A 17266-nucleotide genomic window follows, 5' to 3' on the forward strand; every position below is an offset into this window, starting at 1 on the left:
GCAAAGTTGTTTACCTAATAATTTTTTACGTTCATCCTTACAGGTTAGTCATTAACTCCGTTATATCTCGTTTCTTATCAATTTTTCTATTTTTTTCCTACGTTTTTCTACTGTTTTTATTAATGTTCTCGTCATTTTTTCGGTTCCCGTTGCAGTCATTTTCATGGTTACTGTGATATAATTGTTTTTGTATTTGTTATTTTTCTCTGTCCTCTTTACAGATTTTGTCATTGGTTCCGTTATATCTCCTTCCTTGTCATTGCTTCTGTTATCTTCTTCGCTTTGTTCACTGTTTTTCTTACTGTTTTATTCATCTTCTCGTTTCTCATTTCAGGCATTGACAAGGTTCAGGTGATGTTTCTATTTCTGTCTTTGTTAGTTATTTACAGTTCTCTTTCCGGCGATTGTTATTTTTTCCGCTTCTTCTCGTATCTTGTGAATTCGTCAGCTTTCTTCTTCTCTTTTCTTATTCATTTTTACTGCTTTAGTTATTTCTTCGTTCCGCGTTATTGTCGTTGTCATGGTTTCTGTGGTAATTCCGTTAATGTCATTGTTGTTTTTGCTCGGTTCTCATTACATATTTTGTTATTATTTCCGTTACAGCTCGATTCTTATCATTGTTTCTGTTATCTTCATCGCTTTTTCTACTGTTTTCCATATTGTCTTCATCATTTCTACGTTCCTCGTTACAGTCTTGGTCATGGTTCCTTTGACGATACTCCTTTTGTAATTGTTAGATTTTTACGTTACTGTTTAAAGGTTTGTCATTGCTTCCGTTATATCTCGTTTCCTGTCAATTTTTCTGGTTTTTTCCTACGTTTTTCTACTGTTTTCATTAATGTTGTCGTCATTTTTTCGGTTCTGGTTGCAACCATTTTCATGGTTATTGTAATATTACGGTTTTTGTATTTGTCCCTTTTCTCTGTTCTCTTTACAGATTTTGTCATTGTTTCCGTTATAACTCCCATCTTATCATTGCTTCTGTTATCTTCCTCGCTTTTTCTACTGTTTTTCTTACTGTTTTATTCATCTTTGTGATCCTCTTTTCAGTCATTGTCAAGGTTCAGGTGAGGTTCATATTTCTGTCAATGTTAATTATGTACAGTTCGCCTTTACGGTGATTGTAATTTTTTCCGTTTCTTTTCGTTACTTGAGAATTCTTCTGCTTTCTTCTTCTCTTTTTCTACTGTTTTTTAAATGCTTTCTTTATCTCTTCGGTCCTTGTTATTGTCGTTGTCATGGTTTCTGTGATATTTCCATTAATCTCATTTTTGTTTTTCTCGGTTCTCAATACATATTTTGTTATTATTACCGTTACACCTCGCATATTATCATTGTTTCTGTTATATTCATCGCTTTTTCTACTGTTTTCCTTACTGTTTTCATCATATTTACGATTCTCTTTATAGTCTTTGTCATGGTTCCTTTGAGGCTACTTTTTTGGTCATTGTTAATTTTTTATGATAGTCCCTATTGGTTTGTCATTGACTACGTTATATCTCGTTTTTTTTCAATATTTCTGGACATTTTTTTACGTTTTTCTACTCTTTTTATTAATGTTCTCTTCATTTTTTCGGTCCACGTTTCAGTTAATTTCATGTTTAGTGTGATATTACGGTTTACGTATTTGATATTTTTCTTTGTTCTCCATACAGATTTTGTCATTTGTTCCGTTATATCTCCCTTCTTGTCATTGCTTCTTTTATCTTCCTTCCTTTTTCTACTGATTTTCTTACTGTTTTATTCATATTTCGGTCCACATTTCTGACATTGTCAAAGTTTAGCTGATGTTTCTATTTCAGTCATTGTTAATTATCAACAGTTGTCTTCACGGTAATTTTCATTTTTTTTGTTTCTTCTCATTTCTTGTGAATTTCTCTGCTTTCTTCTTCTCCTTTTCTACTGATCTTTATTGCATTCGTTGTTTCTTCGGTCCTCGTTAATATCTTTGTCATGCTTCTTGTGGTATTTCCGTTAATGTCATTGTTGTTTTTGCTTGCTTCTCATTACATCTTTCGTTATTATTTCTGTTACTCCTCGTTTCTTATCATTTTTTCTGTTATCTTCATCGCTTTTTCTACTGTTTTCGTTATTGTTTTCATCACTTTCACTGTCCTCGTTACAGTGTTTGTCATGGTTCCTTTGATGTTAATCTTATTGTTATTGTTAAATTTTTACGTTTCACTATATATGTTTGTCATTGGCTCTGTTATATTTCGTATCCTGTAATTTGTCTGGTTTTTTCCTGCGTTTTTCTACTGTTTTTATTAAGGTTCTCGTCATTTTTACGGTCCACGTTGCAGTCAATTCCATGGTTAGTGTGATATTACGGTTTTTATAATTTATATTTTTCTCCGTTCTCCTTACAGATTTTGTCATTGTTTCCGTTATATCTCCTTTCTTGTCATTGCTTCTGTTATCTTCCTACTTTTTTCTACTATTTTTCTTAGTGTTTCATTCATCTTTTCGGTACGCATTGCAGTCATTGTTAAAATTAAGATGATGTTTCTATTTTTGTCATTGTTAATTATCTACATTTCATTTTACGGTGTTAGTCATTTCTTTCGTTTCATCTCGTTTCTAGTGAATTCTTCTGCTTTCTTATTCTCTTTTCTAGTGAATTCTTCTGCTTTCTTATTCTCTTTTCCTACTGTTTCTTAATGCTTTCCTTATCTCTTCAGTCCCTGTTACTGTCGTTGTCATGGCTTCTGTGGTATCTCCGTTAATGTCATTGTTGTATTTGCACGGTTCTCATTATATATTTTGTTATTATTTCCGTTACACCTCGTTTCTTATCATTGTTTCTGTTATTTTCATCTTTTTTCTACTGTTTTCCTCATTGATTTCTTCATTTTTACGGTCCTCGTTACAGACTTTGTCATATTGTGTCACACATATTGTGATTGTCAATTGAATCTTGCATTTCTTTACGTAAAATCGTGAAAGGAAACAAACTGTAGAGTGTGATTGAAATATTCTGCTTTATTATGTTATTTCCATGCTACAGCGTCGAGGAACTCAATTGGCGAACGTTTCTTACGCTTATTCCGTAGAAAACATGAACTATGTCACGTCCACGGGTTCTCGGGAACGAGAACGCGCTGCTCTCCTTTTAGTTTTGGGCCTACCTGCATTCACCGGCTATAACCCGGTAAGGTTGAAAGCACACGCCGTATGTTGATAGGTAAATAAAGGGGGGAGGGGCGATGGATAGGCAATAAGTGATAATCTCGATGTTCCGATACTTCTATATTTATTTAAAAGTCAATCAGTTCACTAAGGGCTGTTATTATAATATTCGTTGTTTCACTGAATTCAATATGGTCCTCGGCAGACCTTATGTAATTATTAACACAAGAAAAGGAATTTAACTCACTCGCGACGGCGGCGGTGTATACATCTAATTTTGGGACTTCGGCAGGAATTATATTTTCAGAATCTTCTTCAATTAATAAACAAAGATCAAGATCGCGCTCCGGCTGGGGGGAATTAAGTACCGTCTCTAAATCATAAATGTCGTCGGCCGGAGATTTTACTTCAATAATATTTCGTGGAATACGGTTGTGGTGTGCAGTTGTTATGTATAATCGTCTGATACAAAGACTCCTGTCTGGTCGGAGATAATTCGTGGTCTCTTGAGTTTGGCAGTTATTCGAGCTCTCTTTTCTCTAATTTTACGTCCTCCTCGTCGTTTTTTATGCTGCATCTATCAATACGCGCATTCTATATTAATATTAAATTTTCTCTTTGATTCTATGTAAAGCTCTTCAGATTATACTCACGATGGCTAATTCAACTCCTAGGTGAGCTACCACATGTAATTATGCGCTGGAGGACGGGAGTAGCAGGCTCTGCTCCTTGGCGAGCTATCTGCGAAGTGGATTTGACAAGGATAGCAGGCTCTACACCTGGGCGAGCTATCTGCGAAGAGGATTTGACAAGGATAGCAGGCTCTGCTCCTGGGCAAGCTATCTACATAACAGATTTGACAAGGATATTTCAGCGAACTCGAACTCCGAAGTAAGCAGCCAGGCTGGAGAAGTAGATGTGGTAAGAACGAGGGGACTTATAAGCAATGTTTCTAAAGCGCCTTAGTTAAAATTAAATGTTTTGTTTCAATAATGGAATGTTTCTTGATTTAGAATTGTTTCAATAATTAAATGGTTCTTGATTTAGAAGTGTTTCCGAAAAGGGCTTAGATTTTGACTACGTTGTATTAAGAATTTAAATTTTACAAACAACAATTATTTGACACTCCGATTCGGACGTAATTGCTTTATTTCAACTGGATAGATTCTATGCAAGATTCCAAGAATTATCGTAAATTAATCAGACCTCTCTCTGCTCACAGGTTCAAGATGCAGTGGTGGAATAAAAAACAAGGCACTTCACACGTCTGGAGATTCGCATAGAATCTTGACATCAAATTCGTATATTTCAAGAGTACAAGAAAACAAGACTTACGCTACGGACGGCTGTTACAAGGCTCGTGCGCACGCAGTAGAGGCTTGGTATGAAGCCGGTTGAAATGGAACTCACTGCATCGTTGTTTAAACTTGCCTGAGTTGCCGGGAGCGTTTATAAAAACTGCTCGTTTCTCAGGGAGCAGACTAACTAGCCTCGTATGAGGGAGCGAGCCGTTCTAGAGTAATACTGAGTGTCGAATAATTGAGACGCGAAAGCGGTTCAAAGACGATGCCGCAACGAAAGTGAAAAAGCCGAAGAACTAAGTGAACCGCGGTCGAAGTAAAAAGAACCAAGTAAGCCAAATGATCTTAACTAAGTACTAAGCCGAATAATGCTCACGGAACTGCAGCGCGCGGGTTTTTATACCCTTTGGCGACAAAGGCGGGGAGGGCACCGGAATAGGGGCTCGCGCCTCGGCAAATATCAAAGAAGATCGGTGCCCGTGCCATTTAGGAATAACAAAGATAAATACTGCCCGAGTAACTCGAGATTTATTCGGGATGTTTAAGTTATGCCGGGCAGCTAGAGAGTTCTGAAAAGCCCGAGGTATGTCCGGTCGTTTAAGATAGCGCGTGATAATTTATTGATTTTTCAACCCGGGACTCTAATAATTTGATACGTTCGACATTCAGTATTGCGTCTTTTGTGAGCTTACTTATGGTGCGGTGAATTCCAGTATCTTTGCAATATTTAATATTGTGCGAATAACGGCGATAATTATTAATATTATATATGCGTTGTTATATATATCGCCTATGATATAGAATAAGGCGGTGTGTGCAAGGTACTATTATAATAATATTGTGTGCGTGTCGAGCGCTCTTAAATAACAACTATAATGTTATAAAATTATTAATAACAATGTATATAATATTGTTGTGCGGCTGTATGCGTTATAAGTTACGTATGGTTAAGTTATACCTTATTTGGCAGCTGTATTATTTAATAAAGAAAAAGGATTTTATATGTGTCACCGTGTATATATATATATACACGGTGACACATATAAAATCCTTTTTCTTTATTAAATAATACAGCTGCCAAATAAGGTATAACTTAACCATACGTAACTTATAACGCATACAGCCGCACAACAATATTATATACATTGTTATTAATAATTTTATAACATTATAGTTGTTATTTAAGAGCGCTCGACACGCACACAATATTATTATAATAGTACCTTGCACACACCGCCTTATTCTATATCATAGGCGATATATATAACAACGCATATATAATATTAATAATTATCGCCGTTATTCGCACAATATTAAATATTGCAAAGATACTGGAATTCACCGCACCATAAGTAAGCTCACAAAAGACGCAATACTGAATGTCGAACGTATCAAATTATTAGAGTCCCGGGTTGAAAAATCAATAAATTATCACGCGCTATCTTAAACGACCGGACATACCTCGGGCTTTTCAGAACTCTCTAGCTGCCCGGCATAACTTAAACATCCCGAATAAATCTCGAGTTACTCGGGCAGTATTTATCTTTGTTATTCCTAAATGGCACGGGCACCGATCTTCTTTGATATTTGCCGAGGCGCGAGCCCCTATTCCGGTGCCCTCCCCGCCTTTGTCGCCAAAGGGTATAAAAACCCGCGCGCTGCAGTTCCGTGAGCATTATTCGGCTTAGTACTTAGTTAAGATCATTTGGCTTACTTGGTTCTTTTTACTTCGACCGCGGTTCACTTAGTTCTTCGGCTTTTTCACTTTCGTTGCGGCATCGTCTTTGAACCGCTTTCGCGTCTCAATTATTCGACACTCAGTATTACTCTAGAACGGCTCGCTCCCTCATACGAGGCTAGTTAGTCTGCTCCCTGAGAAACGAGCAGTTTTTATAAACGCTCCCGGCAACTCAGGCAAGTTTAAACAACGATGCAGTGAGTTCCATTTCAACCGGCTTCATACCAAGCCTCTACTGCGTGCGCACGAGCCTTGTAACAGCCGTCCGTAGCGTAAGTCTTGTTTTCTTGTACTCTTGAAATATACGAATTTGATGTCAAGATTCTATGCGAATCTCCAGACGTGTGAAGTGCCTTGTTTTTTATTCCACCACTGCATCTTGAACCTGTGAGCAGAGAGAGGTCTGATTAATTTACGATAATTCTTGGAATCTTGCATAGAATCTATCCAGTTGAAATAAAGCAATTACGTCCGAATCGGAGTGTCAAATAATTGTTGTTTGTAAAATTTAAATTCTTAATACAACGTAGTCAAAATCTAAGCCCTTTTCGGAAACACTTCTAAATCAAGAACCATTTAATTATTGAAACAATTCTAAATCAAGAAACATTCCATTATTGAAACAAAACATTTAATTTTAACTAAGGCGCTTTAGAAACATTGCTTATAAGTCCCCTCGTTCTTACCACATCTACTTCTCCAGCCTGGCTGCTTACTTCGGAGTTCGAGTTCGCTGAAATATCCTTGTCAAATCTGTTATGTAGATAGCTTGCCCAGGAGCAGAGCCTGCTATCCTTGTCAAATCCTCTTCGCAGATAGCTCGCCCAGGTGTAGAGCCTGCTATCCTTGTCAAATCCACTTCGCAGATAGCTCGCCAAGGAGCAGAGCCTGCTACTCCCGTCCTCCAGCGCATAATTACATGTGGTAGCTCACCTAGGAGTTGAATTAGCCATCGTGAGTATAATCTGAAGAGCTTTACATAGAATCAAAGAGAAAATTTAATATTAATATAGAATGCGCGTATTGATAGATGCAGCATAAAAAACGACGAGGAGGACGTAAAATTAGAGAAAAGAGAGCTCGAATAACTGCCAAACTCAAGAGACCACGAATTATCTCCGACCAGACAGGAGTCTTTGTATCAGACGATTATACATAACAACTGCACACCACAACCGTATTCCACGAAATATTATTGAAGTAAAATCTCCGGCCGACGACATTTATGATTTAGAGACGGTACTTAATTCCCCCCAGCCGGAGCGCGATCTTGATCTTTGTTTATTAATTGAAGAAGATTCTGAAAATATAATTCCTGCCGAAGTCCCAAAATTAGATGTATACACCGCCGCCGTCGCGAGTGAGTTAAATTCCTTTTCTTGTGTTAATAATTACATAAGGTCTGCCGAGGACCATATTGAATTCAGTGAAACAACGAATATTATAATAACAGCCCTTAGTGAACTGATTGACTTTTAAATAAATATAGAAGTATCGGAACATCGAGATTATCACTTATTGCCTATCCATCGCCCCTCCCCCCTTTATTTACCTATCAACATACGGCGTGTGCTTTCAACCTTACCGGGTTATAGCCGGTGAATGCAGGTAGGCCCAAAACTAAAAGGAGAGCAGCGCGTTCTCGTTCCCGAGAACCCGTGGACGTGACATAGTTCATGTTTTCTACGGAATAAGCGTAAGAAACGTTCGCCAATTGAGTTCCTCGACGCTGTAGCATGGAAATAACATAATAAAGCAGAATATTTCAATCACACTCTACAGTTTGTTTCCTTTCACGATTTTACGTAAAGAAATGCAAGATTCAATTGACAATCACAATATGTGTGACACAATATGACAAAGTCTGTAACGAGGACCGTAAAAATGAAGAAATCAATGAGGAAAACAGTAGAAAAAAGATGAAAATAACAGAAACAATGATAAGAAACGAGGTGTAACGGAAATAATAACAAAATATATAATGAGAACCGTGCAAATACAACAATGNTAACTTTAATTTTTAACGCGTTGAGTGCCGCGTCAGTCACCCGGTGACTGATACTGAACTTTCCGTTTAGGCCACGTCAGTCACGAGTGACTGACGGTAGTCATAATGCGCGTCAGTCATTTGTGACTGACGTAATCTCAGGCCGCGTCACGGCCGTCTCTGGTCAGTCACGGGTGACTGACAATAGGCATGCTTCCTATAGTGTGTCTGTGTGTAGTAGTGAGCGCGCGAGGATGCGTCATCGCGAGTGAGACCTTTAGTACTGAAATATAATGTTAAATAAATTGCGTTGCCCTTTTATAATGTAAGGATTGGGGTGAAGGTTTTAATGGATATCGTCTGTCGGCGTTTGTGAATTTAATAATTTATAACATGTGTTTCTATGGTTATTAGCAAATAAAAATTTTTTATATACCGCGGAGCATGGGGTGTATAGGGTGTGCACGCATTATAGTAAATGTCGCGGCTCGTAATGACTTTAATATGGTTCTTTTGAAATGTAACGCGGGTTCTTTTATTATTGACAATTGTTATTTTAAGTTAGCATGTAACGATTAATAATGTATGACTGTGTATATTGCTTTTGAATAAATAAAGAGGAATATTGAATCAAAATGGTTGTGATAATAATTTTATAGTTATTACGACTTTGCTTGTTTTGAATAATTATTACAGATATATACATATATACTGTACGTATGTCTCCCGCGTACGGCTATTTTCCATTAGGTCGGTCTCTGATTGGTCGGTCTATGTTTTAAGAGTCTCGTCTTGGTTCAGTGAAGATTCAGGCAGGTGAGTAAAAAAGGTGTTTAATGGATACGGGCGCTGTAGAATAGAAAGAGATAGAAGATATTGTCGATATGCGTCGCGCGTGCGGTGCAGCTGTTCGGGCGCTCGCGTACATCAGCTGTGGGCGTGTGCGCGTACGTGCGAATGAGCTTGTTGTGTGCGTCATTCAGGCATGTCGTGTGTCATGTTATACGTGTAGGTAGGCAAGTGCCGCGTCGTACGTGAGGCTAAGTATCGTTTCAAAATAATATTAAATTTTGCGCTCAGCTCTACGGTTAACAACTTCAAATAAATTTTAAGTAACATCTTCAAATAAATTTTGAGGCGGAGAAGTTACACGAGCGTATCTTATATTTCTTCAGTAGCGAACGTGAACTAATGCAAATTATCTTTGCGGCTTAAATATTTTTGAACAAATACGCTAACTCCATGAGGAAACGTCAAAGAAATCAATCAGCAAGCGAAACTTGCGTGTTTGCGTGTAATAGGCGAAGTAACGTGATTTTCAAGTGAATCTTACGTTTCTTCACGTTAAATCGTGAAAAGAAGCAAGCTGTAGTGTGTGATTGAAACACCTGCTTTATTATGATATTACCATGCTATAGCGTATAGGAATTCAATCGCCCAGTTTCTTTCTTTTCTACAGTAGAAAACGTGAACTATTGCAAATTCACGTTGCGTTTTGAATCCTTTCGATCAAAAACATTGGTTCCACGAGAAAACGTGAAAGAAATTAATCTGCGAGCGAAACTTGCTAGCTTGCGTGTAATAGGCAAAGTAACGTGATTTTCAAGTGAATCTTGCATTTCTTCTCGTTAAATCGTGAAAAGAAGCAAACTCTACAGTGTGTTTGAAATATTCTTCATTATTAGGTTATTTCCATGCTACAGCGTTGAGGAATTCAATCGGCGAGCGTTTCTTATGCAACTTTTGTAGAAAACGTGAACTACTGCGAATTCATGCTGTGTCTTGAATCTTTTCGATCAAATACGCCAGTTTTACGAGAAAACGTCAAAGAAATCAATATTCAAGCGAAACTTGCCAGTTCGCGTGAAATAGGCGAAATAACGTGATTGTCAAGTGAAACATGTGTTTTTACATGTTAAATCGTGAAAGGAAGCAAACTGAAAAGTACGATTGTAATATTCTGCTTTATTATGATATTTCCATGCTACAGCGTGGAGGAATTCAATCAGCGTGCGTTTCTTACATTTCTTCAGCAGAAAACGTGAAGTAATGCAAATTAAAGTTGCTGCTTGTATCTTTTCCATCAAATACGCTCGTTCTACGAGAAAACGACAAAGAAATCAATCTGTGAGCGAAACTTGCGAGATCGCGTATAATAGGAGAAGAAAGACCATTATCGAATGAATCATGTATTACTCTATGTTAAATCGTGAAAGGATGCAAACAGAAGAGAATGATTGAAATATTTTGCATTATTATGTTATTTCCATGCTACAGCGTCCGGGAATTCATTCGGCGAGCGTTTCTTACGTTTCTTCTGTAGAAAACGTGAACTAATGCCAATTGACGTTGCGGCTTGAATCTTTTCGTTCAAATAAGCTAGTTCCAACGATAAATGTCAAAGAAATCAATCTGCGAGCGAAACTTGCGTGTTTGCGTGTAATAGGCGAAGTAACATGATTGTCAAGTGAATCTTGCGTTTCTTTATGTTAAATCGTGAAAGAATGCAAACTGAAAAGTGTGATTGAAATATTCTGCTTTATTACGTTATTTCCTAGCTGCAGCCTTGAGGAATTCAAGCAGCAAGCGTTTCTTTCGTTTATACAGCAGAAAACGTGAACTAACGAAAATTCACGTTTCGGCTTGAATGTTTTCGAACATATACGATAGTTCCACGAGCAAACGTAAAAGAAATCAATCTGCGATAGAAAATTGCGTGTTTGCGTGTAATGGGCGAAGTAACGTGATTGTCAAGAAAATCTTGCGTTTCTTTACTTTAAATCGTGAAGGCATGCAAACTAAAAGTGTGATTGAAATATTCTGCTTTATTGCGTTATTTCTATGCTGCAGCATCGTGGAATTTAAGAGGCGAGCGTTTCTTTCGTTTCTACAGCAGAAAACGTGAACTAATGCAAATTCACGTTTCGGCTTGAATCTTTTCGAACATATACGCTAGTTCCATGGGAAAACGTAAAAGAAATCAATCTGCGAGCGAAGTTTGCGNTGGCGAAGTAACGTGATTCTCAAGTGAATTTTGCGTTTCTTTACGTTAAATCGTGATAGTATGCAAACTGAAGACTGTGATTGAAATATTCCGCTCTATTACGTTATTTCCATTCTGCAGCCTCGAGAAATTAAAGTGGCGAGCATTTTTTTCGTTTCTACAGCAGAAAACGTGAACTAATGCAAATTCGCGTTTCGGCTTGAAACTTTTCGAACATATACGCTAGTTCCATGGGAAAACGTAAAAGAAATCAATCTGCGAGCGAAGTTTGCGTGTTTGTCACGTCCTCGGGCCCTAATGAACGGGAATGCGCTGCTCCCTGTTTGTTTTGGGCTTACCTGCATTCACCGGCAATAACCCGGGAAGGTTGAGAGCATCCGTCGTACGATGGTAGGTAAATAGATGGAGGAGGGGGTCTGGACATCCAATAAGTTAGAATCTAGTTGTTCCGATACTTTTATATTTATTTAAGTGTCAATTAATTCACACAGAGCTGATATTATGATATTCGATGTTTCGCTGAATTCTATGTGGTCCTCGGCAGACCTTACATTATTATTAACACAAAAAGAGGAATTCAACTCACTTTCGACGGCGGCGGTGTGCGCGTCTAATTCTGGGACTTCGGCAGGAATTATATTTTCTGTAGCTTCTTCAATTAACGAACAAAAATCAAAGTCGCGCTCCAGCTGTGGGGAATTAAGTACCGTCTCTAAATAATAAATGTCATCGGCCGGAGGTTTTACTTCAATAACCTTATTCTCTAATATTTTGTGAAAAATGGTCGTGGCGCGCAATTTTTTTATATACTCGCCTGATACGAATATTCCTGTCTGGTCAGAGATAATTCTCGGTCTCCTGAGTTTAGCGGCAATACGAGCTCTCTTTTCTCTAATTTTGCGTCCTCGTCGTCGTCGTTTATGAGGCATCTAGCAATACGCGCATTTTATATTAATATCAAATTTACCTTTAGATTCTAGGTAAGGCTCTCTAGGTTATACTCACGATGGCTAACTCAGCTCCTAGGCGTGCGGCCACGTGTAAATGTGCGTTGCAGACAAGGATAGCAGGCTTTGCTCCTAGGCGAGCTATTTGCGAACGGGTTTTGCAAGGATGGCAGGCTCTGCTCCTAGGCGAGCTATCTGCTAAACGGTTCTGACAAGGATAACAGGCTCTGCACCTAGGCGAGCTATCTGCGTAACAGATTTAATAAGGGGATTTCAGGATATTTCAGCGAACTCAAACTCCGAGGTAAGCAGCCAGGGAGAGGGAGCAGATGTGGTAAGAGTGAGAGGATTTATAGGCAATGTTCTAAAGCGCCTTAATTAGAATCAAATGCTAGTTTCAATAATTAAATGTTTCTTGATTTAAAATTGTTTCAATATGGCTTGCAGAATTTAGAATATGAAGTTTAGAATTTAATATTTGGAAAGAACACACTTATTAGACACTCGATTTGGACGTAATTACTTTATTTCAACTGGATAGGCTCTAAGCGAGATTCCAATAATTATCGTATATTATTTAGAGCTCTATCTGTTCACAGGGTGGCGATGCAGCGGAGGAATAAAATACAAGGCACTTCACACGTCTGGAGATTCGCATGGAATCATGACATCAAATTCGTATATTTCAAAAGTACAAGAAAACAAGACTTACGTTACGGACGGCTATTACAGGGCTCGTGCGCACGCAGTGGAGGCTCGGTGTGAAGACTGTGGAACTGGAACTCACTGCACCGTTGTTTAAACTTGCCTGGTTTGCCGGGAGCGTTTGTAAAAACTGCTCGATTACCAAGGAGCTGACTAACTAGCCTCATATGAGGGAGCGAGCCGCTCTAGAGAGAATACTGAGTGTCGAATGAATGAATCGAAATATAAAAGTAAAAGAGTACTGTGACTCGGCTAATAATGACTGCTGTCTGAATAAGCTATAAGCGAATAAAGAACAATGACTGAATAAGAGTGAAGACTAAACACTGGGGCTGCTGCGCGCGGGTTTATATACCCTCTGGCGACAAAGGAGGGGATGGGACCGGAGTGGGGGTTCGCGCCTTGGTAAAATTCTAAGAAGATCGGTGCTATGCCATTTATGAATAACAAAGAAAAGTAATGCCTGAGTAACTCGAGATTTATTCAGGATGTTTAAATTATGCCCGGTGGCTAGAGAGTTTTAAGAAGGCTAAGGTATGCCCGGTCGTTTAAGACAGCGCGTGATAATTTATTAATTTTTTCAACTCGTGTCTCTAATAATTTAATACGTTCGACATTCAGTATTGCACCTCTTAAATAATTTCTAATAATGAGTGCTCTTTTATTATGAGCTTACTTATGGTGCGGTGAATTTCAGTGTCCTTACAATATTTAATATTGTGCGAATAACGGCGATAACTATTAATAATATATATGTATAGTTATACGTATTGCCTATAGAATAAAGCGGTGTATTATAATATTGTGTGTGTATCGAGCGCTCTTGATTAATAATTATAACGTTAATAATCATGTATATAATATTGTTGTGTGGCTGTGTGCATTATTAGTTACATCAAATTATGTTTTGTATAGCGGCAGTGTGAACTAATAGAGAAAAATAATTTTGGATGCGGCGTTAATGTATTTTAACGGATTTTAGATGCGGCGCCGATGTAATCTAACGCGTTGAGTGCCGCTACAGTCACAAGAGGCTGGCGGTGTGCGTGCTTCCTATAGTGTATTTGTGTGTATAAGTGAGCGCGCGATGATGCGTCATCGCAGGCGAGACCTTTAATATTGTAATATAATGTTAATATATTTTATTGCCCTTTATAATAGGAGGATTGAACTACAGGTTTCAATGGATATCGTCTGTCGGTGTTTGTGAATTTAATAATTTATAACGTGTGTTCCTATGGATAAAAGGGGTGTTTAATGGACACGGGCGCTGTAGTGTAGGAAGAGAGAGAAGATATTGTCGGTCTACGTCACGCTTGCGGTGCTGCTGTACGGGCGCTCACGAATACCGGCTGTATGCGTGTGTGCGTGTACGTGTGACGGGTGTACATCATTCAGGCGTGTCGCCTGTCGTGTTGTATATACAGGTCGGCACGTGCTGCGGCGTACGTGAGGTTAAGAAACGTTTCAAAATAATAATGAACTTCGCGCTTGGTGTTACGGTTAAAAACTTCAATGAATTTTGAATATTAGCAAAAAGATATTTTGTTAGCAAATAGGAATTTTATATAGAATAGAGTATGAAACGTATAATGTGTGCACGCAGTATAGTATGAGTCGCGGGTCGTTATAAATTTAATATAGTTCTTTTGAAATGTAACGAGTATACTTTTATTATTGACAGTTTAAGTTAGCACATAACAATTAATATTTTATAACTGTGTATGTTGTTTTTTGATTAAATAAAGCAGAATATTGAATTGAAATGTTTGTGATAATAATTTTATGTTATTATGAATTTGCATGTTTCAAATAGTTATTACAATTATATATATATTATGCGTATGTTTCTGGCGTTTGTCTATTTTCCAATAGACCGGTTTCTGATTGGACGGTTGGTGTGAAGAGTCTCGTCTTGATTCAGTGGGGATTCAGGAAGGTGAGTAAAAGAGGTGTTTAATGGATACGGGCGCTATAGTGTAGAAAAAGAGAGAAGATATTGTCGGTCTACGTCACGGTCGCGATACTGCTGTACGGGCGCTCACGAATAGCGGCTGTATGTGTGTGTGCGTGTACGTGTGACGGATGTACGTCATTCAGGCGTGTCGCCTGTCGTGTTGTATATACAGGTCGGCACGTGCTGCGGCGTACGTGAGGTTAAGAAACGTTTCAAAATAATATTGAATTTCGCGCTTGATGTTACGGTTAAAAACTTCAATAAATTTTGAATATTACCAAAAAGATATTTTGAGGAGGGGACGTTACAGAGCTAGCGAATTTGTTCGAAAAGATTCAAGCCGAAACTGCATTTGCATTAGTTCACGTTTCCTGCTATAGAAACAGAAGAAACGCTCGCCGCTTGAATTCCTCGAGGCAGCAGCAAGTAAATAATGTAATAGAGCAGAATATTTCATTCACATTCTTCAGTTTGCATTTGTTCACGATTTAAAGTAAGGAAACGAAAGATTCACTCCACATTCACGTTACTTCTCTTGTTACTCGCAAACTCGCAAGTTTCACCCGCAGATTGATTTATTTTACCTTTTCTCGTGGAACTAGCGTATTTGGTCGAAAAGATTCAAGCCGAAACGTGAATTTGCATTAGTTCACGTTTTCTGATGAGGAATCGAGAGAAACGATCGCCGTTGGGAATCCTCGAGGCTGCCGCATGAAAATAACGTAATAAAGAAGAATATTTCAATCACACTCTTCAGTTTACATACGTTTACGATTTAAAGTAAAGAAACGCAAGATTCGCTCAATATTCACGTCACTTCGCCTATTACACGCAAACTCGCAAGTTTCGCAAGCAGATCGATTTCTTTTACATTTCTCGTGGAAGTAGCGTATTTGGTCGAAAAGATTCCAGCCGAAACGTGAATTAGCATTAGTTCACGTTTTCTGATGTAAAATAGAGAGAAACGATTCCAGCTTAAAATCCTCGAAATTGCCGCATGGAAATACCGTGATAAAACAGAATATTTCAATTACACTCTTCAGTTTGCATCCGTACACGATTCAACGTAAAGAAACGCAAGTTTCGCTCGACATTCGCGTTACTGCACTTACTACTCGCAAACTGGCAAGTTTCGCACGCAGATTGATTTCTTTTACCTTTTCTCGTGGAACTAGCGTATATGGTCGAAAAGTTTCAAGCCGAAACGTGAATTTGTATTAGTTCACTTTTACTGATGTAGAAACGAGAGAAACGCACGCAGCTTGAAATCCTCGAGGCTGCCGCATGGAAATAACGTAATAAAGCAGAATATTTCAATCACAAACTTCAGTTTGCATTCGTTTACGATTTAACGTAAAGAAACGCAAGATTCGCTCGACATTCACATCACTTCGCCTATTACACCCAAACTCGCAAGTTTTGCCCTCGGATAGATTTTTTTTTACTTTGCTCGTGAACCTAGCGCATTTGGTAAAAAAAATTCAAGCCTAAACGGGAATTTGCATTAGTTCACGTTCTCTTGTGTAGAATCGAAAGAAACACTTTCCGCCAGAAATCTACGAGGCTGGCGCATGGAAATAACGTAATAAATCTAAATATTTTAATCCCACTCTTCAGTTTGCTTCTGTTCACGATTAACGTAAGGAAACGCAAGATTCATTCGACATTCACGTTAATTCGCCTATTAAAAGCAAGCTCGCAAGTTTCGTTGCCAGATTAATTTCTTCTACGTTTTCTCTTGAAACTAGCGTATTTGTTCGAAAAGATTCAAGCCGAAACGTGAATTTGCATTAGTTCACGTTTTCTTTTGTAGAATCAAAAAAAACGAACGCCGCCTGAAATCCTACAGGCAGCTGCATGAAAATAACGTAATAAAGCTGAATATTTCATTCACACTCTTCAATTTGCATTTGTTCACGATTTAACGTAAGGAAACGAAAGATTCACACGACATTCACGTTACTTCTCTTGTTACTCGCAAACTCGCAAGTTTCGCTCGCAGATTGGTTTATTTTACCTTTTCTCGTGGAACTAGCGTATTTGGTCGAAAAGATTCAAGCCGAAACGTGAATTTACATTAGTTCACGTATTCTTTTGTAGAATCAAAAGAAATGAACGCCGCCTGAAATCCTCGAGGCAGCTGCATGAAAATAAAGTAATAAAGCTGAATATTTTATTCATACTCTTCAGTTTGCATCCGTTCACGATTTAACGTAAAAAAACGCAAGGTTTGCTCGACATTCACGTCACTTCGCCTATTACACGCAAACTCAAAAGTTTCGCTCGCATACTGGTTTGTTTTTACGTTTTCTCGTGAAACTAGCGCATTTGGTCAAAAAAATTCAAGCCGAAACGTGAATTTTCATTAGTTCACGTATTTTTTGTAGAATCAAAAGAAATGAACGCCGCCTGAAATCCTCGAGGCAGCTGCATGAAAATAAAGTAATAAAGCTGAATATTTTATTCATACTCTTCAGTTTGCATCCGTTCACGATTTA

General features: G+C 38.2%; 1 protein-coding gene across 1 annotated transcript; it reads right to left on the minus strand.

The window, feature by feature from the left end:
- Window positions 1-11621: 11621 nt before the first annotated feature.
- Window positions 11622-12346, minus strand: LOC106742904. The gene is made up of 2 exons (XM_014616259.1): window positions 12165-12346; window positions 11622-12088 (listed from the first exon to the last, which is right to left on the minus strand). Exon 2 carries the CDS (start codon window positions 12086-12088, stop codon window positions 11627-11629), a length of 462 nt encoding a protein of 153 aa, XP_014471745.1. The 5' UTR covers window positions 12165-12346; the 3' UTR covers window positions 11622-11626.
- Window positions 12347-17266: the final 4920 nt, after the last annotated feature.

This window comes from Dinoponera quadriceps, unplaced genomic scaffold (assembly GCF_001313825.1).
Source record: "Dinoponera quadriceps isolate SergipeBrazil2010 unplaced genomic scaffold, ASM131382v1 scaffold983, whole genome shotgun sequence".
Classification (NCBI taxonomy): domain Eukaryota; kingdom Metazoa; phylum Arthropoda; class Insecta; order Hymenoptera; family Formicidae; genus Dinoponera; species Dinoponera quadriceps.

Excerpts from the sequence above, each read along its gene's own strand:
- LOC106742904 (XM_014616259.1), bottom strand. The coding sequence starts at position 12,088 with ATGCCTCATAAACGACGACGACGAGGACGCAAAATTAGAGAAAAGAGA.